This window comes from Buceros rhinoceros, unplaced genomic scaffold (genome assembly GCF_000710305.1).
Source record: "Buceros rhinoceros silvestris isolate BGI_N320 unplaced genomic scaffold, ASM71030v1 scaffold2302, whole genome shotgun sequence".
Lineage (NCBI taxonomy): Eukaryota > Metazoa > Chordata > Aves > Bucerotiformes > Bucerotidae > Buceros > Buceros rhinoceros.
Window position 1 is genome coordinate 38,337 of NW_010399330.1, and position 26,056 is coordinate 64,392.

Genomic DNA, 26,056 nt, shown 5'->3' on the forward strand with positions numbered 1-26,056 from the left:
AGGGAAAGTGGATAGTTACTAGTGAATACTGCATTGTCTCCAAGAAATGCAGGACTGAATGACCACACTGAATAAAACTTATATTTACTCTGGAAACCACAGTGAGTTGAGGGAGGGACAGAGAGTGAAATCTTCAGCCTGCAGGTAGGCAAACACAGAACTAGACCCTAAGAAATGTCTCTGGGAGAAGGCTGTGGAGGTCTGGTTCACCTTGGAGCTGGGACACAGCTCTGGAGCTCAGGACACAGGGGCAGGCAGAAGCTGCAAAAGGCTAATAGTGCATGTGAAGGGCTACCATCTCTTCTTCAAGAGGGAAGTGCTGGCTATGTCTACTATCTGGATATTTAAATGCATAGGGCATTGTAATGAAAAGTTTCTGATTGAAAACTATAGCAAGAAGAAGAAAGGACTTCTTCCCAGGGAAGATGATACAGTTGTTAGAGCTTTCAGCTGTCCTCCCCTCACAAAAGCCAGCATCCTTTCAGTCTTTTCATATCAAGCTTTTTATGTCAGGCACGTTTTGTAGCTTATTTTTCCCAGTACTTCCCCATGTTACGTAACCAAGTTGCTTCTCATAATTTGATATGCATGAGGCATGTGAAGCATGCTTTTTGACATTCCCAGGTAAAATACTATTGAAATAGTAAACATTTGCCATTCTCTTCATCTGTCAAAGATCCTTTGTACGGTTGCAATGTAGGGCATTAAGCTGGAGGAAACTGCTCAAGCTGGACACAGTAATGACACTTTTCTGCAGATAGGTTGTGTAAATTCAACCACCAGATTACTCCCTCACATGCAACTGCTAAGTTACACTTAACCCAATCCCACTTAACCCACAGGTAAATTGGTTCCCTTGTCACTGCTATCAAAACTAAATTTTAAAGGCAGGTGAGCTGTTTGTCTCAGCAAAATGAACTTATTACAGATCAGATAGATGATCAGTTGTTTTGCTGGATGGATGCTACAAATACCAGAGACATACTCAGTTCTTATGATCTATTTATAGACTTCGTATTTATAAAATGTTTGTCAGGCTTAACCTGACAAGGTACTTAAAAAAAACCTTCCCAGCTTTTAAATGAAGTTCCATAAACAATCTGACACATACATGGATGCCTGGAAAGATGGTAGTGGCAACATGTAATTATTGGTGCTGAATGAGGACTTTTGATATTCAAAATCCTATCAAAAGAAGCAAGTGGGGGATGAAGGCACTGAAAGCTCATGTTGGAAGGAACATGGCATCCAAAACACATTATGAAACAAAGCAGCTGATTGCCAGAGATCCTAGTAGAAATACTCCTGCAATTGGACATCCTTGCAGTCAAAAATGTAGCTTTTCCATAACATCGAGGAAAAGATCTCAAAAGCATGTAAATGGAGGAAGCTCTACATATTATTGGCAACCACTTTTGTGCAGGAGCCAAAACAAGATTCATGTGCTTAATACTGAAAAAATATTCAAAATAGGAGGGATGCAGCTTTGATTATAAGAACGGATGTTACATTTTAATTGCATCATGGTATTTAGTGCAGCTGAGCCCACTTCACATTATACCTCTGTGTACCTGTCACTTGGTAGGAATGTAATGAGTTAATGAGTGGATCTAAATCCACGAATGGTCAAGTTCTTGTATGGATCACAAATAAAAGGGACTTGGCTTGCATCAAATGATCACATTGTGTTTTAAGTGAGACATCTCCACGAGTCTGGAGAACAAAGTCTCTCCACCTATCTGTACAGAAGGTAGTAATAAGAGAACCTGCTTCAACTGAAAAGACTACCAATAGGTAAGAGATGATACTGAAATCTCTGTACCAAATCAAGGCTGGCCTTCCCCGCCAATTCAAACTCATCAACATGGGTGTTAATTCGCAGCAAGTGTGGTACTGGTTTCTACGCTTCAGACAACTGTCCACCAGGAAATGCACTAGTGTCCACATACAACACAAGAGGAGTATGTATCAACACATCTCAATTCTTCACCCAATTTTAGTGCTCTTGGTATCTCCTATATCCACAGCTTGCTCCAGACATGCACCCAGCCTGCAGGGATTGAGGGACCAAAACCCCACAGCATGCTGAAGTCCTTCACAAACATCAGTTTAATCGTAGCCTTTAAGATCGATGTTGGATTTAAGTAAGTACATTTTAAATCTGAACTAAACCCCAGCACAGCAAGCTGACTAAAGCTTTCGGTCTGGGATTTCTGCAAGACTTTGCCTAATAACAGAACAGACTTGTAAGCTGTGCTTTAATTAGCTGACTCGTGTCTGACCAGTAAGGAAGGCACCTTGCATGGCTTGAGAGAGAGTAGCAGCTAATCCATAAAGCCATTTTCCACATCTGACTATTAGCACAGGTGACTCTTGTTCACAATATGCTACCAAGAGGTACTGTCATTACTTGTGATTAGTCAGCACACAGACCTAATTAAAAACCTTCAAACTTTACAACTGCAATTGAGCCTTCAGTGGCAATGGTGAGGCCTCCGTGATCCTGGCAGGCAAAGCTTCAGCTAAACTATAGGGCAGCAAGACAAAAACTGTTCTGTTCTAGGTGAGACAAGACAGGACTTCCTTCCAAGATCAGGAAGGAGAAATGCAAACATTTCTATACAAGTCCCAGTAAGATGAAATGGGAAAAGCTGTGCCCTGGCTGAGGCTATACCCTAACAGCCCTTTTTAATGATCAGCTGAATACTGAATTAACCTGTTGTCCTGGGTTCAGCTAGGATGGGGTTAATTTCCACAGCCAGGATAGCCCAACCAAACCAGCCAGTGAGATATTTGATACCATCCTGATGTCATGCCCAGTACATATAAGGGAGAGGCTAGCCATCAGGAGGGCAGACTTTTCAAACAGTGGTGCAGTGCATCTTTGGTGAGCAGCGTGTTTTGTATCACTTGCTTTGTTATTGTTTCCTCTCTCTTTTTGCTGTTCAGGTAAATTCTTATCTTAATCCACATGGCTCTACTTTTACCTTTTTTTCTCCACTGCCTTGGAGGGAGAGGGGAGGGAGCAAGCAGCTGCGTGATGCTTAGTTGTTAGCTGGGTTCAAACCACAACAGTCTTTTTTGGCAACCAATGTGGTGCAATATGAAGGGTTGAAATAACAACAGATCTGACCCAAGCATGTTAAAACACTTTTGCTATGCATTCTATGTATTAGCTGGGCAGTCCATAGTCACCATGTTGGTCCACTTGCTCACGTGGTGGTGGTACGTAAATCCTTATGCACACTGCATATTCCCTGTGGTGGTATTTAACATCCCTGGGAGACTGATCAGGACTATCGTGATGCTGTATTTGATACTGTTACCTATGAGACAATTACACCACTGGTTATGAGGTTAATTTGGTATCTGTATGTGGCATTGTTGTTTATTAGCAACCTCACCCAATCTATGGGCAAGATGGGGAGCAGACTTTCTCAGCTTTTGAGAACTTCGAATATCCTTGGGATGCCCATAATGTTACATCTCTTGAATGTGTCTCAGGTCTTGTTTAGGGTTAACACAGGTCTTTTTAAGAATACTAGATCTGCCCCAAAGCCGAAGAGTTATGAGTGGCAGGTTGTGTGGGAGAGTATAGGCAAGTGCCTAGGACAGTGGTCCCCTCCAATGTTTTGTAATTTTACCCCTGAACAAAAATGGCAAGATGGGAGTCACCAGATTCTGATGGATGTAATCAGCAAGATAGCAGCTATGTCTCCACTGACGAATAAAAAGGAAATACAGGCTTTCTTAAGCGTCGTGGGTTTCTGGAAGATGCACATCCCAGACTACAGTCTGATCATAAGCCCCCTGTATCAAGAGACCTGGAAGAAAAACTATTTTAAATGGGACCCTGAGCAGCAACAAGCCTTTGAACAAATCAAGTAAGAGATTGCTCACGCAAGAGCCCTTGGGCCAGTCTGGGCAGAACAAAATGTTAGAAACATGCTCTACACCACAGCTAGGGAGAATGGCCCTACCTAGAGCCTGTGGCAGAAAGCATCCAGGCAGACCCGAGGCCAACCCTTGGTGTTTTGGAGTTGGGGATACAAAGGAACCGACGTCCACTCCAACTGAAAAAGAGATACTGGCAGCATATGAAGGAGTTCAAGCTGCCTCAGAAGTGGCTGGCAGTGAAGCACAGCTCCTCTCAGTACCCCAGCTGCCAGTGCTGGGCTCGATGTTCAAAGGGAGGGTCTCCTCTGCACATCATGCCACATGGAGTAAGTTCATTGCACTGATAACACAACAGGCTCAAATAGGGAGTCCTAGCTGCCCAGGAATCTTGGAAGTGATCACAAACTGGCCAGAGGGCAAAGATTTCGGAATGTTGCCAGAAGAAGAGGTAACGCGTGCTGAAGAGCCCCCACCACATAACAAACTAGCAGATAAGGGAAGCAATATTCTCTGTTCACTGACAAGTCCTGTTGCATTGTGGGAACACATCATTGGTGGAAAGCTGCTGTGTGGAATTTTACACGATGAGCTGACAAAGCTGCTGAAGGAAAAGCTGAATTGAGTCAGTTTGCAGAGGTGAAAGCCATCCAGCTAGCTTTAGATATTGCTGACCAAGAAAGGTGACCAGTGCTCTGGCTCCATACTGATTCCTTGCAAAACCTGTGGAGGCATTGGCTACAGCAATAGAAGCAGAGCACTGACAGTGCCCATCTGGCTGCTGAATTACGGCAAGATATTGCTGCTTGGGTACAGAACCTGGCTGTGAAAGTGCATCAACGTGGATGCCACGTAACCAAGAGCTGGGCCACCGAGGAACATCAAAACAACCAGCAGGTGGACCAAGATGCTAAGGTTAAAGCATCTCACATAGGCCTGGATTGGCAGCATAAAGGTGAATTATTTTTGGCTCAGTGAGCCAGAGACACCTCAGGCCATCAAAGTAGAGAAGCCACATACAGATGGGCTCATAACTGAGGGGTGGATGTGACGAGGGACGCTAACACACAGGTAATCCATGAATGCGAAACAAGCACAGCAACTATACAAGCCAAACGGTTAAAACCTGTGTGATACAGAGGTCATTGGTTGAAATCTAAACATGGGGAGGTCTGGCAATTGACTGTATCGCACTTCCACAAACACACCAGGGTAAGTGCCATCTGCTTGCTATGTTGGAAGCCACTTCTGGAGGGCTGCAAATATCTGCTGTGGCCCATGCCACTGCCCAGAACACTATTCTGGGGCTTGAAAAGCAAATCTTGTGGCAACATGGCACCTCAGAACCGAGGCGGACAATGGGACTCATTTCCAAAACAACCTCACGGGCCAAAGAGTATGGCATTGAGTGGGTGTATCACAACCCCTACTATTCACCAGCCTCTGGAAAAACTGAACAGTACAACGGATTGCTAAAGACTACACTGGGAGCAATGGGGGATGGGACTTTCAAATAGCGGGATACATACTTAGCAAAAGCCACCTGGTTAGCTAACACTAGAGGATCTGCCAATCGAGCTGGACCTGCCCAGTCAAACCTCCCATGCACTGAAGAAGGGGATAAAGTGCCCTTAGTACACATGACAAATACAAAAATTAGGGAAGGCAGTCTGGGTTAGTCCTGCTTCAGGCAAAGGCAAAAGCAATCCCATGGATGGGTTTGCTGAAGGACCTGGGTGATGCGAGAGGAAGGGGAATTCTGATGTGTTACCTCAGAGGGTATTTAATTTTGGGTGAGAACAGCTGGTGAATCAAATTGTATGATGATATTAAATACTAAATACAAATCAATAAGGAACAGACTTGGAGTGAGGGACAGTGGTGATGGAACTCAAACTGCCTTCATCAACTGGTGCCCAGCAATTTCCTCAGGATCAACACTGTCAACCTGTAGACCATAAGCATGGGATGTGCCAGCCTTGAGCTCTGGATGCGACACGCAACAACCTGACACCATCTCTCCTGCCCTGAGACTGCTATGACAAATGGAGCCCAAAAGTCATGGATTAAATGAACTCAACAGACAGGTTAGAGGGATGGTCCATAGACTACGAGAATATCTGTGCATATGGGTAGGACAGGTAAAGTAATGGATCTGGACATGATGTAGATCATATAAAATAACAGATGGATAACGAGTTCGGCTACATATAAGGAGAGGGCTAGCCAGCAGGGGGGTACACTTTTCAAACAGTGGCACGGTGCAGTGCAGCTCAGCGGTGGTGTTTTATATCACTCACTTTATTACTGTTTCCTCTCTCTTTGTGTGGTTCAGGTAAACTGTCCTTATCTAAACCCACCTAGCTTTACTTTTATATTTTTTTCTCCCCTCCTTGGAGGGGGAGGGGAGAGAGCTGGGTTGAAACCATACCTGTCTTGAACAAATCCATTTCAAAAAGAAAAAAGAACATAAAACGTAGCAGACAATTAAGCAAACCTGTTATCAAAATAGTATGCAGAATGGAAGAATTTATGTTGTTTCACATTAATGCTATGTACCACAGACCTTTTTTTCATTCGTCAAATAACTGTTGAACTTTGGAAATAAACAGATTTAAAAGGAGCACCATGAACTTGATAACAGTAAACAGGACAAACAGATGCAGTGTGCAAGGGCGTAGGTATCTATAGCGCGTGACGCAAACTGATGGAGAAGTACCGAAGGAACAAGTCAGCACGGTGATGTACTATCAGCAGAATGCTGAAGGGCAATGGCAATTGCTCATGTGGTATTGATGTGTGCAGTCAGGATACAGTTAACTCCCGCTGACCCAACTAAAGGGATCATAGTTAAAGACAGAGCAGTATGAGCTGACAAGAAATCGGGATGTGCAAAATACAACATAGCATAGAGACATCTGAGCCAATCTAAATGAGATGAGGCCGCAGAACTCGCATGAGCATATTTGCACAGCATGTCACTTGGGCTACTTCTCTAACAGACAACACGGTAACATGAAAGTAACCAAATACAGAAGAACCATATGTACACGTGCTACATATGCACATATTTTTATATGTACTATAGGGTATTTGAACAGGAACACAACAATTTTGCAAGATTAAATTGTTTAGGTGATCAAAAATTGTCTTAACACTCACATTTTAATGACGGTGGCCACTACTAAGTACCTCCACGTTTAAGATAACATTTGAATCACACTATAATCTTTGAAGTTTACTGTGCTTGTAATGTAAAAATGACCTTTACCAGTTTATTATTTATATCACTTAGAACTGGCATAGTCTTCCTTGGTTTCATCCATGCGATGAATACCCTTGGACTACTTGAGGCAATTAACAAGATAAGGAGAGGAAATTTATCTTTGTAGCTGATACAATTTTGTTTAGTAACCAAGAATATTTTTAGAATACAGAAGGAAAAACACCAGACAGGAAAAGACTTGTAAAGGAACCCCAGATATAAAGCAGAAATCAAGCAGACGTATGCAAAACCAAACAGTTTAGGTTGGTCAGATAAACCTTTAAACTGTTATGTTCCATACTGTCCTAGCATTAGTAAGATGACAGCCAGAGATAGGTATATAAATCTTAAATGATGAAGAACGAACATTTGATACTAGTGCTTCTTTGGTTGCCTCCATTTTAGCATCTGACAAGCCTGGTGTTGAAGGAAACAAATACTAGAAAGCTACTTGAATGAGCAATAGAAACAGAGAGAGAGAGAATACAGAACTGGACTGTCAATGTGACTGCTGAGAAAATGCTCAGGGTTGTGCTTCTACTAGAATGGCTCACAAAATTAAAGAGAAGCTCTAGCATACTGCTAGAGAAACACATCTCTCTCACAAAAATACCCAGGTTACAGTAGATGCAAGCTGGAGAGAGAAAACAGTAACAATGGACAGAGAGAAAGAAGTACAGTGAATGAAGAATTATTCTGAGCTCTTACGAATGTGAATCAGTCCTCAAGCTAGAGAAAATGCCAATGGACGTTTCAGTTACGTGTTGTTCTAGGAGTACTCAAGAATCAGGATAGACAGTTATGGGACTAGGATAGACTGCACGAGACATTCCTCCATGCAAATGAAGAAAAGACAACACAACTGGCAGAAAATTATTAATAATTTATATCAATAACCCACTGGTGATTATAGCTTTACTGCAGCTTTACAGTGCAGAGGCATTGAGGAATATTCCTGTGGCGTTGTCAAGGTAACCTGCAAGTATGTAGGTGCACAAATCTCCTGGTGTTTATATGAAACAACGGAGAACTAAGGAAATGAGAGCCAACACGTGCAGAATCTGTTTCCTTACAACTGAAAAAGCTGAGACTTAAGTTGGAGAGCGAGAGCTGGAGTAACTCTTAGGAGGAAATGTACACTAGAGCCCACTAATTCCACAGAGGTGAAGTCTCCCCCCATGTTTAAGACCAATAGAATAGGAACGGGGCACAGTTTGGAGAAAATCAGGCTACTTTCAGATACACAGCTGACACATTATGAAAGGATTGACTAATTCTTTAATTCCCTAAGTGCTACGTAGACATCCTGTAGTCATATCTTTAGCATTGTTACTCATGCTACCCACTACATATTTTTGTTAATTATTTATTACCTAAACTGATGTTTCTGAATTCTGACTTGAATCATGATTCCTTACCAACTAGAGCACCCACAAGCATTTACTTTTTCATTCATGCTACCTTCTTGACCATTTAAGAAAAAGAGGAACACAAACAGGTGGTTTACACAAACAAATTTTACTTTGCAAAAGAGGGACAAAGAAGTAGAAGGGGTAAGAGCGCACATGCTGCCAGTTACTGAGGCACCAATGAGATGTGACAACTTGTTGAGCTGTGAGCAGTTCCTAACGCTGCTCCATCCTTGAAAACAAGCTGCTTCTGGCACCAATACGATGCTGGACTGCTTAAAGCCTCCCTCTCCTCTGTCCACTCTCCTCTTTTACAGGCCTGTCACGGACAGCAGCACTCACTCACATAAATCCCTGTGCTTCTCTCTCCTTGACCCCCAAAAGGGCAGTTTTTCCCATTAGCATCCACCAGAACCATGACTGATTAAGGACAAATTCTGCATCGCCTGGCCCTTTAGAAGGTGAGAAAAAAAAAAACAAACCTCACAATGATTCACACTAAAATCTAAAAAACGCAGTATAACGATGCTAAACAATCTAAAAGATACAAAAATAGGGACTCTTAAGGCTCTGCTTTAAAGCCTGCATACTGCTAAGTACAGCTAACTACAAAGCGTTTTCAGTGCTGATTAAATTTGGAGTATACAATGAGATAATTCAGTTTTTAATAAATCACACTTTTGTGTGTAGCTTCTGAACTTGGCAAAAACACATTTTCCCACGCATTTCTGGAATACTGTGCTGGAACATTAGAGATGAAAAAATAATCTTTTCAGAAAGCTCCTATTTGCTGTGGAGTATTTTGTCACTTAGTAGTCACTGTATTCTCCACCATTCACTGTGTGTAGATGAGGTTCCTACATTTGACTCAAAGAGGGCTGATGCAGAATTAAACTCATCCACAGGCACGCAGGAGTAAGCTCCTACCAGGCTCAATGGTAACTGTGCCCATTCATGGGGAGCTGTCTCTCATGTTCTTAGACTGGAGGTAACTTATACACTTAAACACAGTGATGTCATTCTAACTTGTTGCTCTGACAGACATCCACCAATACAAGAGCCTTCTGCTATACCACAGTTTTCACCTACCTATCAAATGAACAAGTAAGGCAGGTTGAACCCACGTGATACACCACCCTACCTCCTCTCAGTTCAGAACATATATTTTCCCTAAAGTAATGCTGAAATATATACGTGATGAAACTTAGGCAGGGCACTATCTTCTCCAGTGTGAAGTTTCAGAATTACATCTAAAAAAATAAACAGATGGAATCCTGACCAAGCAGCAATTTGTACAGGGTTAATAAGCGAAATGGTTGCACTAGCAGGACCTTCCAAAACAAGATGCTTTAATTTCAGGACTTCCGAACAATTTACAAACCACTACAGAAATTCTAAATATATTCTAGAGCCAGGGACAGACAATAAAAACCCAACTGAATGTGTGATTTATTTAGACCATAAATAAATTAACAGTTAAAATGCTCAGAAGTGGAATACAGGCACATGAGTGACAGGCCACACTGCCAAGCCTACAGAACCCATATGGACACATCTGAACTGTTCCCCCAAATTTGACCTCGAAATCTTCAGTGACAGTCAAGGTACAGCACTTTTGCAGGAGAGCCCTCTCTGTCACTCACTGCTTCCTCACTTCCCAAAGAACAGAGCAGTGTCTGGTAAGGGAATACCTAGAAATCCCTCCAGAAGCACAGACCTCACCCACAGCCACAGAGCCAAGGCACGGCAACGTCACTTCGATGTCCTGAAGCCATTGTGGCAGTACCACTTGTCCTCAGGGATGCTATTAGCATGGGCTGCACATGAATGATACCTTCAGGGACGCTGCAAAGATGGTACACCAATAGCTACCTGGCTTTGGTCACACAGAACTGCAAAGACACTGGCTGAATCTCAGTTTCTGACCAAAAGTTTTGAAATGTTCTAAAGAAAAGGGACAAAATCCCACAGCACTGCAAAGTTAGGGGAACAGCTTACAAAGAACAGTGTTTATGGAAACTAAAACCCAGCAGATGTGAATCACTACCCTCAACCAGCACCTCAGCAAATCTGCCTGAATGTTATGTGAGTCTGTTTGTATTCACAGAATAAAGGGGACATAAGTAACGCGGAAGGGCTGTAGGCAGGCCAGCCTCAGATGTTGATGTGAGAAGGGGCTGGGATCACACAGAGGACAGAAGTGGCTGAAACTCAAGATTTTCTGCAAGAAGAAAATTCAGAATAGGTTTTGTTCTGCCTAAGAATAAATCTGATTTTAAAAATGTCCCGCACAATGGGAATTCTGAAATACAGTTTTGCAAAATGTTTAATAAAGCATTTTGCTCCAAATTCCTGAATGAAATCCTCAAGTGGCTCAGAATTATATTTGACAAAATTATAGATAGATAGATGTTCTTTGCTACCTTCACTTGCAGAGAGGAAAATCTACTCAGCAGTTAATATATTCCATTCAGCTTAATAGCTTGTACTTTTAAAACAAGACTACAAACTGTACCGTGATACTTCTTTTGCCCATGGGAAGAAATGAACTACAGAAAGCAGTCAAAGATTCTCAGTGTTTGATTTTCCTTTTGCAAAACAACCCAGTTAGAAGTCTCTAAGGGGATATTCTAGAATCAATTGCATTAAATTATGTTCTGAAGAGTCCAAAAACAAGTCAGAATACAAATGAAGCACAAAAAAAAAGCCATGTTTCCCTTGTTGAAATGAGCACATATTATTAAAAAGGCAATTTGCAGTTAATATCAGATTGAATTCTGGTCTTGTACTGTAGAAGTTGAAGGTTTGACAATTATTTTGAGCAATTCAACATTTAGGAACTAAAACACTCTCACTTCTTCTGATCTTTGGTTTTAAAGCGAAATGAGAATTAAGATCCATTAGGTTTAGTTCAAATTTCTTTCAGATTCTAGTCTGTTGCCATGATCCAAATCACCCAGGACTTTAGCCATCAGGGGAGCATATAAGCCCTTTCCAATGACTGAAGATGTACAACACCAATGAGAAGGGATCTGCTTTTCTTAGCACTCTCCAGACAGCTGCAGTTGTGCTTACCACCTTCTGAGTTGGCTGTACATATCACACATTCACAGTGAGAGAAACAGGGTCAAAATTCATGTAACCAGAAAAAAAAGTATCACCGTGAGCAATACACATACCTTTGTGGTATATAAAACATATGCTGCGGAGGGGGTTTGTAGAGAATTCCTTCATACACAGGCCACAAACCACTTAAAATTCTGAAGAGCGAACTCTTTCCACAGCCATTGGGTCCAGTGATTAAAAGATTCATCCCTTCCTGGACCTACAGTAGCAATGAAAATGCAAAGATGTTACCACTACACAGTTATGTGGCACAAGACAGTCTAAGATTCCCAGAGGGAGTTTATAGCAAATTCACAACCCACTTCATTAATTATCTGCACATATTTCTGCAATTATTCTAGAAACAGTAGCATTATATATAATGTGAGCTAAAATAATGAAAGTAATTTCTGTAATGTCTGAGTATTTCTACAAACTACACTGATTATATCACCATGTCAATACACCCCAGTCAGAATCAATTATTCTAATGCAGACTAGGTCCAGAGGTGTTAATGGTGTACAGAGCAGTGCTGTGCCCATCAGTGATATTAATTAAAGCTATAGGAGCCTGACCAAATTATCTGCAAAATTTACTTCACATTGCCCTTTCCCACGTAATTACAAGTGATATTTTGGCTGTGATGCTCTTGTTTCTGCTCATTTGGTTATTATCCTGTCTACATATAAGTGCATACTTACGTATAATCACAATGTCATTGCCTATGCTTTACATAAATATATTGACTATGTGATACTTTCTGTCTCTTAAGCCAAACAATTAAATACAACTGTCTCCTTGACCATAAAGCTGTAATCTGAAATTCCTACAGTGAAGTCATTGCAAGTTTTGCCATAGCTAGGACCCTGTACTTCTAGCTCCTACACCAATAGAGGTAGCAAGGGGAACACTCTGCTTCAGCTAAATTAAAAGACCTGGTGGAATTTTTCACGTTAGTGTCCTGATAACTATTTTTCAAAATAGCAACATCTGCACTGGAACGTAAGATCAGGATATACATCGAGTATTACATCTATTAAAATTGTGGGCAGGTACTGAGTACTATCTGGAATAGCTTTTTAAAAACCACACAAGTTTTTACTGAGTAAAGACTATGGTTGGGCTTGTGAACTATGCTGTCAACTATTAGTACTGCTCTTTGTGGTGATCAAGCAAAACTACAGACTCCATTTTTAAACTGTTGCTGTGAACTCAGACTTTCAAAGGAGCTTATGTGAGAAAAGCATCCTGGTTTCACTGAAGTTAAGTAAAGATGGATGCAGACTCCCAGATACACCCTTGAAAACCTTAGGTCGGTTTTTCACCTGGCAACAGCACCAGAAATCCTCTCTCCTCTTTCCTCTGAGCAGGATAAACTATGTTATGTCTGACTCTATTAAGCTACTATGCCTACCTTTCTGGACTTCCCCTTCTACGCATATGCTCCTCCAAGAACTTAATATAAGGTACATGAATTCTGTGCTGTTTCTGTTAATGTGATGGCAACAATCAGAAGATTCTTGCATATCATCTTACTTTGAAGTTTAGTCTGGAAACCACCACATCGCCATTCGGAGTAATAATAGGAACATTTTCACAAATAATTCCATGATCAACATCAATAACTTTCCCTAGAAAGAAAAAAAAAAATTACAGTTTGTGACACCTTCCATTAAGCAATGATATACGACAGTCTGTGCATGGCTGAGAAGCATAAACTGGTGAGTTTCAAACAACTTTTTAATGTGCTCCAGGTTCCCCCAGTGGAAAATCCTAGCTAGTCAGAAAAACAGTCAGCAGTAGCCAAGAGTGTGCAATGAATCCTAAATTTGATCATAAATACAACGCATGGTATGCATCATAAATATTTAACGCACTAAAGACATGTCTATTCATATACCACCTGTATTTTCTGTATTTTGTTTTAAATAGGTGATCAATATTAACCAGTAAAAAAGTTCAAGGACAGCCTTATCACAGGCAGATCAGTTTACCTTCTCTTGAGGATTTAATGAGAAAATGGAACCTACTTCCACTACCAGCTCCGAAACATGAAGGCTAGAGAGCAAAGGAGAAAACATCTAATGGCTTGCTTCCATCTCTTTTTGAAGCCACAGACACTGTAAATGTGTCTTGTAAGTATGTGCAGAAATCCATACAACATTTCACTCCAGAAGCTACACTTACCATCTGGATTTCTGGCAAATGTAAATATATAATCTCAATCGGACATTTGGATACTCCTTGTAACACAAGGACTTTGAAATAAATTCTTCTGCAAACAGTAAAAAAATGAAACCAACTCTAACTTTTCAGTCGCCTGTTAATGGGCTTCTCTTACAGAACCTAAACAACTGGGCTCCTTATTGTATTATCTGGACAGAGCAGAGAAATTCTAGTTAAATTATATCTATGATAAAAAATAGTAAACTAAGTATTAAGCAAACTTAATTCTCATTTACTAACTTCACAGTGTTTGATTGCAACTTTAGCTTGCTTTTAAAGCATATTTATGTGTAATCACAAATGTAATTTGATAGTATTTGTACAAAATGTACAAAATTCTGTTTCATGTTTATAACTGGATTATTAGATACACTATAAGGCAATATTATTATCTGTTAAAAATATTCTAGTAGTTTTCATATTTTCATTCTCTATTCATGTATCACATATTCAAGCTCTATCATATGCTCTCAATATATTTAATGCTCTCATTGATAACAGAAAATGCAAGGCACAGAACAGACACCCCTTAGTTACATAAACTCATATTGGATGATTCAAAAGGGAATAAGTAGCATGTGTTCAAAGAGTCTTTGGGGAAGCTAAATATTAAGATTTTTCTTTTCTAACAACGCAGACACATACAACTATGCAAGCACGTGTACTTTTATCCACACACAAATCCACTCTGCAGGGATTTCCGAAGTATCAAGACCAAAAGAAAGGAGAAAAAACAGTATTACAATAGAACTTGTCATAAAAAGTCTGGAGCCTGTGGCCTAGATTCATCTGGCCTAAATTCTGTTTAATTCCTGTGACCAGCGCTTGGTCTGGGCTAGCTGCCTCTGCGAGCCTACCACCACTCGGGAGCAAACACTAGTCACCATGACCTAGGAGGAATTCAGGCTGCATGAAATGTGTGACTGTAGTGGAATCAAATCTTGGGAAAAGGTTGCAGAGAAAAAAAGGAGTGGGGTATAAGTACACCGAACCAAAAGGGAATATGAACACTGTGCTTGCATATCTGAACTGTATTTTTGGGTTTGGTTTTAAAACACAGTTGTCTAAAAAGAGACCCCAAATTAATTTGTTGCTTCAGGAACTACAAACCTTTTCTCTTGTACGTGACAAAATGTAAGACTTACAAAATGCCATTTCTTTTAATTTCAACCTAATATTCCCAAGATCTACAAGACTAAGATATCAGCTATTTCTGCAGCTATCCATTACGCTGCATCAGACTGTTTGTTATGAAGAACCCTGTCAGAGGACCTTTGAGAAATCTGTGCTGAAGGGCAGCACTGTTGAAATTGCTGAAAGAAGTTACTTCATAAAGAGCACTTTGGTGCCTTCAACTCGACCAAGGTTTAAGTTTTCCGAAGCCAAAGGGAGGGTATGAGGCTTTTCAGCACCACAAAGGGGAGAAGCAGAAGGGGTCTGTTGAGAAAATTCTGTAAAGCCCATTGCATAAGCTGCCTTTAAGTACCTCAGAGAGAAGCTGGATGCAAGAGGAAGAGAGGGGTGGCACACAATTGAGCATGGTAAGAAACGGATATACATAGAAAATGCTTTGGGGAAGGCGGACACAGATAGTGGCACCAGAAGACACAGGGTAGAGACAGGGGCGATAAAGGGTACATCCATCAGATCATTTGGGAGGTGAAGGGAAGGGTAATGCTGTCAGCTCATTTTCAGTTGAAAAAACCCACTAAATTACAAAAAAATGAGGCTGATTTTTAGCTGCTGAAAACAAAGTAGTATTTTTGTCAAAAACTACCGAACCAATATATCTTTCCCTCCCACCCTCAACAAAATAATGTGGTGTTTGAGGATGAAACTGTTAGTCTCGGTGTTCTGAAAAAAATTAAGTGTCTGAGGAAAGCAGGCTCTGTCCATGTAAGAAAAATAAATAATACCACCACCACAGTAGCAGAATAGCTGAAATGCCTTTTTCATTGGAAGTTTTTTTACAGAACTCATTTAAGTAATTTTGTGTATTAGAAAAGCACTACATAAGCAGAGTTACAAAGCAGCAGGAGGTTAAAATGGAAGACAACATGGCCTCTGGGGTATTAAGGCCGAGAGGCTGATTTGTTGTAAAAACAAAACCTCTGCTCACCTCCCGTCCCACTGCACCGACCTCACACAGAGGGAAATACGTACAAATATGAATTAATTACCTTTTATTTCTAAGGGCCCATCAATGTGTAATTCTGCTTTATCTTCATTCTTGCTGTTTTTTTCAGACCCTTGAATAACAGCAGTTCTTTTGTAGATGCCTCTCTTCACCTCATCAAAGACTGAAAACATGTTGTAGACACGGGCGGTGTAGCCTGCTAGCTCAGTCACCTGAAAAACAACAAATGCCTCATTTCAGTTATACTTCACAAATTCTATAAATTAGGTGTCTGGCCAAAGATTCATGAAAAACATTCCCAGCTATTCTGAGTCATTGCTTCTCAAATACTATTCTGGAAGGATCAACGATGCATCATCCGATGCCTATCAGTTCTCACTCCTTGAGCTTCTGTGCCAACCCGTAGGCCACCCAGAGCTCCTACCAGCCAGCAGACTGCGACAGTGTGAAGGGGACAGATTTCAGCCAATGTAAGCCATGATAGCCCCATAAAACGACGAGGATGCAGGGACTGCTCTTTTCCAGGGATCAGCAGAGTCTTCAACCAGCAGAGAACAGCAATTAGCCTATCTGAAAACAGAGAACCTATCATACAGAAGAAAAATAAAATCCCTACATTTGTCAGCAAAATAAAGGTTCAGAGAAGTGAGAAAAAATGGCACGAATAATTATCTATGTTTACTTCCCCGTATTCCCAAAATCTGCTGTGGGAAAGGTGTGCTTTTCTGTGTAAAACAGGCAGCACCAGGCATCCTGATCTAAAATACGATACAAAAAAGAAATTACTTTTCAGTCAACTGCATGCTGGAGTACCAGAGCTAAATCTGAGATCTTGCATTAGAACTGAGTGTTTCCAAGAGGGTAAAGTCTCCTAAAAGGCGTTCTCCTTTATTTTTGGTCTTTTCGTCACATTTCCACCTGGTGAAGACAGAAACAGATCTCTGGACCTGATAACTTCCTATTCATGGGCAGCAACAACACCAAAAGCTCCCAAAGAACTACTTCCATCTGCTGGCAGCAAAGAAGTAAACCCAGACATCTTATTATAAATGTGTTATTAGACAGTTTAAAAACCATTAAATTTTCTATTAAATGCAGAAAGCAGGACAAGAATAGCAAGAAAATGAGTTCAAGATTATAAAATCATTAGCTTGGTGTGCATACACCCCATGACTGAGATTACCTGTTACGATGTACATAATTCCAACACAAAATCCTCTACAAATTTAACTATTTCTGCCAGCTTCAGAAGTGAGCGTTAGTTTTGGCCACATGGCCATCACTCCACTTTAACAAGTACACAACACCTCGACAAACTCAGTTTAAAAGGAGAAACCACCCAATGTTTCAGCTCCATCAGCTGTACATTGATTTGCACTATCAGTAATGGCATTAACAGCTGTGAAAAGCACTGGGCTAACACCACTTGAGTCAGCAGGTAGCACAGAGGACTTGTAACATCGTTCTCCACTCTGGAGTCTCTCTAGCAATTTCAGTGGGAGCTCCTGCCAGGACTGAGTGCTCCGCACAGCATCAGCAGCGGCACTTGATGGAGAGAATCCTGTAGATGATGAATGAAACTCATATCAACTCTGACCCAGAAGAAATGTAACTTGTAGTCACTTTCTAAACCATGACCCTTCAAGCTCACTTTGTCAAAACACTAAATACTCCCATCTAAACTATTGCCCTGCAAAGGAAAGTTGAGCCCACCTCATCTGCACACTGAATTGCACTGACTGGAAGGAGGCTGCTTTGGGGGAATCAGCTGGGAGAGAATTAGAACTTTACTACCCCTTGAAGTGGACTGAAGCACACTGTCCTTTGGAAACTGCCTGAATCACAAAATGGGAATGACAATGTGGTTGAAGTACTGCAGTGTCTCTTGAAGAGCAGTGCAAATGTAAAATTAAGATGGAAATTCATAAAACTGGTTTCTGATCACATGCTGTCTAGATTAAAATCTCACCACATTATAAAAAAAGTGAGTTTGTTCAATTGTTCCTGCTACTTTGTGGGTATTTTTGTTTCCAAACAATAAAACCACAACGTTTCTAAGTCCCCATGTACATTAGATAAATGACTTAAATGCTGAAAATAAAGTAGAAATTACATCAGTGTACAATAGGTTATCTGGCACTATCTTTAGAGCAGAGGCCAAGCAGGGGAACAGCTAAAGGAACCTAGGTCAAAATCAGTCCATTAAAAGAACTCCATTGGAAAAAAGCACAGGCTCTGGCTTTGTCCGAGTTCGTATCTGGAGGTGCCAAACTACCCCTCCTCCTCCAATTTACCAAGCTGTAGCTGTAATGGCTGGATTCCAAGTAACAGAATCCATAAGTCTTTGATTAGCTGCCTAGCTAGCACATGCCTCCTTGCACTGCACTGGGAAAACGGGCCCACACCAAAGGGACAATCAAAAACCAATGCAGAACTAACATTTAGAAGGAGATGTTGAGGAGAATAACAGCACTGCCTCACTTTTCTTTTGCTTAACAGTCAGCACCTAGAGAACCCCCCAAGAGAGGTCACAGGTGAAAGCCCAACTTTACTGAAATACAGGTAGAGACCAGAATCAACATCTCTGATCTTCCAGATGAACATCCCGTACTTGTAGACTATTTGCTGTCCCAAGACAGGTTTTTTTCCTGCTAAAATTTTTCTGCTTTGCAAAATTACTTACAATTTAACATGTTCACAAGATACAGGTTCACAGTTTAGGTGGCCAGGAAATAAATATTTGATTCTTTTTGTGTTTCATACAAAACGTGACTGGAACTGGTTGCCCAGAGAAGTGGTAGATGCCCCATTCCTGGAAACATTCAAGGTGAGCTCAGACAGGACTCTGAGCAACCTGATCTAGTTGAAGATGTCCCTGATCATTGCAGGGGGGTTGCACTAGATGACCTTTAAAGGTCCCTTCCATCCCAAACTATTATATGACAATTCCAACAGAATGGTCGCAATACACTGGAGGCAGACAGCCTGAATGCAGGTCTCTGCTCCAAACAGAGGAGAAATTTGAACTTTTATCACTCACATTCCAGGAGCTGCTATTGTTCTCCGAAGGCACAAGAACATAAGTATTAAAAACGACATTTACATGTTGCACCATACCGGCAGCTGTGTACTTCAGACTCTCTGTGGACTTAACTCTAAAGATCAAACTATCAGTTCAAAGATCTCAATGCATTTAGTTGTAATATAATTTGCCTTTAAAAATTGCACTTTTTTTTTACTTTTTACATTAAATATAAATTTTGTCTTACGTTTTTTTCTCTTCTGCTTCATGTATGACAGATGTACAGTACCTCTTTGTACGAAGACATAATCCTTTCAATAGCATCTGCTCCAGAGATCAGCAAGTTTCGGGATGTAGTAAAAGCTTCTGTTCTTTCACTAACCATTGCCTGTTTCTGGCCATCTTCCAATTCTAAAAGCAAAAAAAAGCTTTCTGTTAAAATATTATTCTGAAAATTACCTCTACAAATTAAATTATGATCAGAATTTGAGCCATTAAAAAGCAGTCAAGAAAAAGTTAACTCTACGAAGACAACCTTTCAAGAAGGTGAACGTAGCTAGCACAGATAGCTTGGTAACAAAGAATAAGTGGGAATATATGGAGTTCATCTTATGCAAAACATCCTATCCTTTTATACTATCTGTCTACCTAGGCAATTTTCCTTTCAATATCTCATTCTTAAACCTAAATTTTTCAAAATATGAAAAGAAAGCAATGACCTGAAATTGATTTTTAACATAATTTTTACTACTTTTGCAATTATTCATTTTCAGCCTTACTTATTTACCAACTTCATTAGAGGAAAACATTCATATTGATAGAAATTTGGCAACATGGTTTCTATAAGAAAGCAACGAGCTCTTTTGTTATCAAAGGCATTGTTTAAAGAAGACATCTCTCACAACACAGCTTCTCTCCTCATTTGACCCCAGAACAAAGTTGTGGGGATTTTTTATGACACTGCAGCCTATTAGCAAGAAAACTCTTGCTCCAAAGGAGTTGTCTCATAAGACCGTGTCAGTAGCATCAGGCAAGAAGAAAATAGCAGCAGAAATTGTAGAAGATAGGTGAGAAATAGACGTGTTTATATGTAACATACCTACATGCACCCTCGCTATCATGTGACCTACAGATTTGTACAGTATAGTCAACATGCAAGGTTTGCTTCCTGAAGGAATCAAGATTTAAAAAGAAGTGCCTGAATACTTTAAGACTGAATGTTGTTTCAGTATTAATAGTTGCATCTAGAAGAAAGAAGACAACAATGTGTCGTAAACCACTCTCAGATTTTTTTACATACAGGATTTAGAATGAAAAGTCTCAAGGGTCTTCTTCATCACACAACTTTACATATATCTTTATATATTGCCTAAGCCTATTGCAGAACAGGGTCCGGGTATTATTTGTTTTCTTAAGTTTGTAAACTTTTTTTGACGTTTCTTTTTAAGCAGAGCTGCTGCTAGGCCTCAGGCTACAGGTGCTGCTAGGTGTCTGGATCCACTGTGGCAACTCTTGTATTAGCAATTGTTATTAGCATCCTCTGTGACATTTGCAGAGTTGATGGTCAAGCAAATCTAGGAGGAATTCTCTCCAGGTGTAATGCAACTGTAAATTTTATGGGCTAAGTCAATCAACACAAGAGTACAGCAAGCAATATTTTTTTACTTGGTAACTCTCTCACCTTACTGACAAGATCAGATTCTAGAAATCTGATGTCTAGAAATATACATGCAGTACCAAAGCCAGATGTATCTTTTTCTTAAGACGTATCTTAATTCTAAACATTATTTTGTTTTCATTTACACATCTATAAAGGTATCTGTTCATAATTACATCTGAATCACTGAAATACACTATGAATAATTTTAAAAACCCTTTTTTTTATTCACACATCATAATTTTGCATGCTTATCTATCTATCTATACACCCCATCTATATGTCACTCTTTTGGCCTTCAATGGTTTTAATAACAATTTTAATTAATTGACATAGATGTTCAAATTTTTTAGTTTAAACTACACAACATCGGTACACTGTCAACTAGTTATATGAAATACAACTGTCTGAGACACAATGAGAGGCATAATCTAAAAAAAGAAACAAACAAAAAAAAAAAAAAAAAAAAAAAAAAAAAAAAAAAAAAACCAGAAAACCTCTTGCCAAGGAGAAGATTACAAATTCTTGTAGTTCTCACTTATTTTAAAAAGTCATTTCCACTCCTAGAAGAATAAATTTGGGAGACAGGGAGAATTCAGTTAATTCCTTAGTAAAAACTAAATTGAAATATGTTGCTTCTCAGAGAACCAATTTTTGCTCATCTTCTTGGGATTACAGTTCATGCAGCTCATGCTATATAGAGCCACCACAATTAAATGATTTAGGAATCAGGTATGCTTTTAACTACACCAATACAGCATTCCTCCTGTATGCAAATGCAGAATTTACGGACAGCTGCTTCCAGCGCCCAGGCTAGTTCATCTAGCAAGAGTTTAGAGAGCCCTACAAACCACTGCATCTGTCATATTAGGGGTATTTGAAAAATTAAAATGATATTGAATCTATGAGCATTTCACTGTTCCAAAATAAAGGCTCTTATATTACATGCCTAACCCACCAAGATTACTTGTCTTGAACTTTTTGTCCCAAATATTTTTCATACGGCTGGCCTCCTGCATTTGAAGAAGTGGTGTGTTGCAAGAGGGCAGACAGGCTGTCTGTGTTTCGTACAGAACCTAACGTTTCCTTTTTCATCTTCATTTATGTAACTGATAGACATACTTGTTTTACAAACAAAGGTAAGTGTTCACTAGTGTCTAGAGAAACCAAAGTCTTGCTTCCAAAAATAGGTACTTTCCACAAACTGATGACAGACATGACATTTGGAACAGCAATGGCTTAATACAATACAAAATGAGAAATTTTATCAAATGGGAATCTTGGCTTTTCAGTTAATTTCTTCCCTGAAATATAATAGAACTAGAAAATTTTAGTCAGAGATCTAACAGTCATAAAAGGTTCTTCTTTTTCTTTTTATTGCAGGATTTTTTTTTACTCCCTGCCCCACCCCCCACTTGAAGAAGTGTACAAAATCTATTGCTTTACACCTTTACTTTCAAGTTTGGTCATGGTACCAATTTTGTGCATACCTCTGATCCTGGTGATTTATCCTGAAGTAAAAAATCCACTATCTCTTCCTTCAGATATGAACAAACTTGCATCTGACCTGCTGAGGCACAAAGCACTGTTTTCTCAAGCAGGTCAATGCTAAGTTCAGGTCTGCTTGATTCTTTGAATACCTCTTAGACTTTGAACTGGTCTTGACAGTGTTGATTTGTCAATATTATGTTTGTGATCCACTACTATGACTTGCCTCAGGTCACCATAAGAAGCCTCGTGCTTTAATAGTTTAGGTTGCTGATGGCAAAATATTCTGCTTTACAACACAAGCCATGGCTGTGTCTGTCTTTTCTCCCACATTTGAAACATTTATCAAAAGAATACTCATGAGTAATGGGAATGTTATTTAGTTTAGCGTGAATAGGAGGTTTTTTTCATGCTGTAATGCCAAGGAGATATTTACAATGTGTGGTTAAATGATCTTTTTCTTTACTGCATTCATTCCTGTCTTAGCAGAAAGACTCTCATCACTTTTTCTGTTTTGCCCATAACCCTCACTGTCAGGCGACATGGCTTTGTACAAACCCTTCCATTTGGATTAGGACCTCCAAATATTTTTGAAGCAGTGACCAGGATACCAGCCAGGGTCCTGATACAGTGCCCTCCTAAGCCATGTGACAGGCAGCGGCTCAGACAGCTGAACACCCAGCCATGTACCAACACAACTGCAAGTAAGCTAAACTTACCGGGGGCCGCATAAAGCCATCCTACAGGTCAAATCAAGCTTGTCTAATTGGACAGCCCTGATCTGGAATATAACTACCAAGACCTGCATGGAAAAGAATTCACTCATTCATGATTAAACATACCCAACTTAGAACTGATCCTTCCGCAGACATTGTAGTATTTGTGCTTAAAGAATCCTACAGAATTTTAATATATTCTATGGTTCTAACTGCACACAAAGAAGCCTGTTGAGGCGAACTTCCCCACTTGTCTTTTACTACTCCTCCTTAACTAACTTTCTTTCTGCTCTCTCTCTTTTTTGGGGGTTTTTTTGTTTTTTTTTTTTTAATAGCATCTGCAATAACAATTCTCTTGAGAAACATTTCATTTCCTGGAAATTGTAATAAGATGTCAAAAATGCTATCATCCAAGCCTGGAATTTGAATTTCACCTTCTCTTCACCCAGGGAGTCAGGGAAAAACAGCAGTTCCTAAAAGGTCAACACATTCGCAAATAATTACCTATAATTACACTATGGTTTATGGAAGGAGCAGATAAGCACTCTAGGAAAGTTAATAGCATCATTTTGTAAAGTAGCAGAAGATGCTGCAGAAATCAGTCTGCTATCCCAACGGGGCTAGTGAAAAAGGACTGCAATTCTCATTATAATCTCATATGACATGAGGATCCTCTAACTCCTGAACTCATGCTGTTTATCAAGCCTGTGTTCAAAGTTGGATCTTTTGCATTGCTCTTTCATAGCTGACTCGCTATGCTTGAAAGTTATGCACAAGACAAGGACATGGTAATAAAATCTGTGAATAATAAATAAATACAAAAGGTTTGGGGAAGTACAGTCTTTTGAGGACGTATCTTAAAGAAACATTTAGAAATTAAGTAAAAAATGGTATTACCGCCATCTGCAAATCCTGTTGCAGTGATGATGGGCACAGCAACCATAATCATTCCACAGCTACTCCAGACGTACTTCATCAGGAACTGCTCTATCATGATGTACCATAAACGTTTGGACAAAATGAGATTCATTTGATCTGCCAAAGCCTTGTAGCTTTTTTGCAGTTGCTTCATTTCTACCTACAGTTAAAAAATAAAACATTTATACAATGCAACAAAGATGCCCATGTCATACAAGATAAGTTCACGTACGTGCACGAAATAATCAGGTACCCAGAGCTATGACTTCTGAATCACAGCTGCTGCACGGTACTTTATTTTCACAGTGCTGCAGTCTCACAGCTGAAGTGTACAGCTTTAGGGAAGTCAGTGGACCCAGTTCTTGCTTATGCCATCATCTCTAGGTAGTACATTGGCAAGTTTTCAGGTCCTTTACAATCTCTGATATATGCAAGAACAACGAACAAGGCAGTCACAACAGCTGATTCCAACAACCAAAGTAAGATTGATTGCACATCCTTTTAATAAAGCTGCAGCTGTGGAGTTTCACAGCAACTGAAGCTCCTTATATCGGAAAGCGTTTGGGGATCAATTACCTCCAATGACTCCAAGTTGCAGAGCTGATCCCTGAAATGCAATGCTGCTTCCCTTTGCAAGCAGACTAGAGGAAGAGACCTACCCCAAGAGGTTTAACAAGTCAAAGATAGTGGCAAGTTGATATGATATAACGCGTTCAGTTTAAGGCAGTATATTTGGGTATCAAAAAAATTGCTTACTTTAGCTGCAGTTAAAACATTACTACAGGCAGCTTTTGAGAACGATTACTTCTACCAAAATACACCATTTACATTACATAATCATTGCCAGGACTGAAGCAGTAATACTTCAGACTGGTTTCCGGCTTTCATTTTTAACTTACATGAAACAACTTTTTTTTTTTTCCAAATTGTGTTTGAAGGTGTGAAAGCCAAAATTCATTTCTAATAAAAATATGAAGAGTTCCTTAGAAAGGTGGTTTTAAAACAAGCCATTAGTTTATGTAACTGTGACTGCTGAAGTACTGTACTTAAGCTATTTTAAGACTCTGATGACTACATCTTTGCTTAGCTATGTAAAAGAGTGTCAAAGGTTGTAGTGCTCCGTGCTACCATACAGTTTTCCCCTAGAATTTCAGGTGTGCCCTGGTTGCTATTTCTGCAGCATTAAATCTTCTAGTTCATAAACATGGGTAAAAAAAAAAAAAGCCTGGAAAAGTTAAGTGGAATGGACTGGGTGGGGGAACACAGTAACAGAGATTTGCTTTCTAGAAAAGCACAGGATCCATCTGCAAAACAGGAACATGGTCTGAGCACAAGGGAACTACCGTCTGCTCGCACCAGATATCCCCCGAGACAGCATTTTCCTGAGAAACGGGAAGTACTAGCTGTAAACTGGTTTAAACGTCAAAGGGACCCAAAGAGCAGATGAAGTGTGGTAGGCTCCGGCACTGCAGGAGCGAACCCACCACCCTCCCCAACGTCTCTCCTCCTTACCTTGTGCCCTCGGTAAAAGGCAATCTCTTCTACGTTGGCAATGATGCGTGAATGCACAAAGCGCAGATAGCCTTTCTTGTGAGCCTCCTCAGCCACCAGCTTGCCAAACTTGGGCGAGCAGGCTTTGAGGACACGGGCCGTAGCATAGACAACGAGCCCAGCCAGAACCGTGGGCCCGATGGGGTTAGCACCTCGGGAACGGGCTGTGCGGATGAGGGTGTAGGAGGTGAGCACGACATCCAAGATGGGCTTGGTGAGGTTGGAGTAGAGATGTGCCACGGACTGTGAGAACATCATGATGTCCTCAGTGAGGGACTGGTCAGGGTTGGCCAGCCGCCCGTCCATGCTGATCACTCTGTAGTAAGTCTGGTTGGCAAAGTAGGTCTCATAGGCGTGATCCACCAGGCGTGTGCGGAAGGCGAGGGCCAGCTTGCACTCCAGGTACCGTATGGTGCTGTTCACAAAAGTGGCCGGGATTGCAATCATCAGCCATTTGATTAATTTGAAGACAAAGCTCCTGGGCTTTTTTTCCACAATGCTTTTCACAATCTTCCCATCGAGAGCAGCCACATAGATGGAGAGGAAGGTCCTAGAAACCAGAGCGATCGAGTGGAGGCAGAGCAAGCCCAGTTCAGCACTCATCAGCTTTGGGAAGAACAGCTTGCGAAGTTCCAGTAGTTGCTTTAAAAATTCCGCGTCCACGGCC

General features: G+C 40.4%; 1 protein-coding gene across 1 annotated transcript in view; it reads right to left on the reverse strand.

The window, feature by feature from the left end:
• Positions 1 to 26,056, reverse strand: part of ABCD2 (ATP-binding cassette, sub-family D (ALD), member 2) — a 49,428-nt gene that overhangs the window by 23,029 nt on the left and 343 nt on the right. Inside the window, exons 2-7 of the mRNA XM_010131409.1 lie at positions 25,351 to 26,056; positions 23,818 to 23,998; positions 19,349 to 19,470; positions 16,081 to 16,249; positions 13,211 to 13,305; positions 11,748 to 11,893 (exon numbers count right to left, since the gene is read on the reverse strand). The exon at positions 25,351 to 26,056 is cut by the window's right edge and continues 6 nt beyond it. Coding sequence (XP_010129711.1) covers positions 11,748 to 11,893; positions 13,211 to 13,305; positions 16,081 to 16,249; positions 19,349 to 19,470; positions 23,818 to 23,998; positions 25,351 to 26,056 — 1,419 coding nt within the window. The remainder of the gene's footprint in view (positions 1 to 11,747; positions 11,894 to 13,210; positions 13,306 to 16,080; positions 16,250 to 19,348; positions 19,471 to 23,817; positions 23,999 to 25,350) is intronic.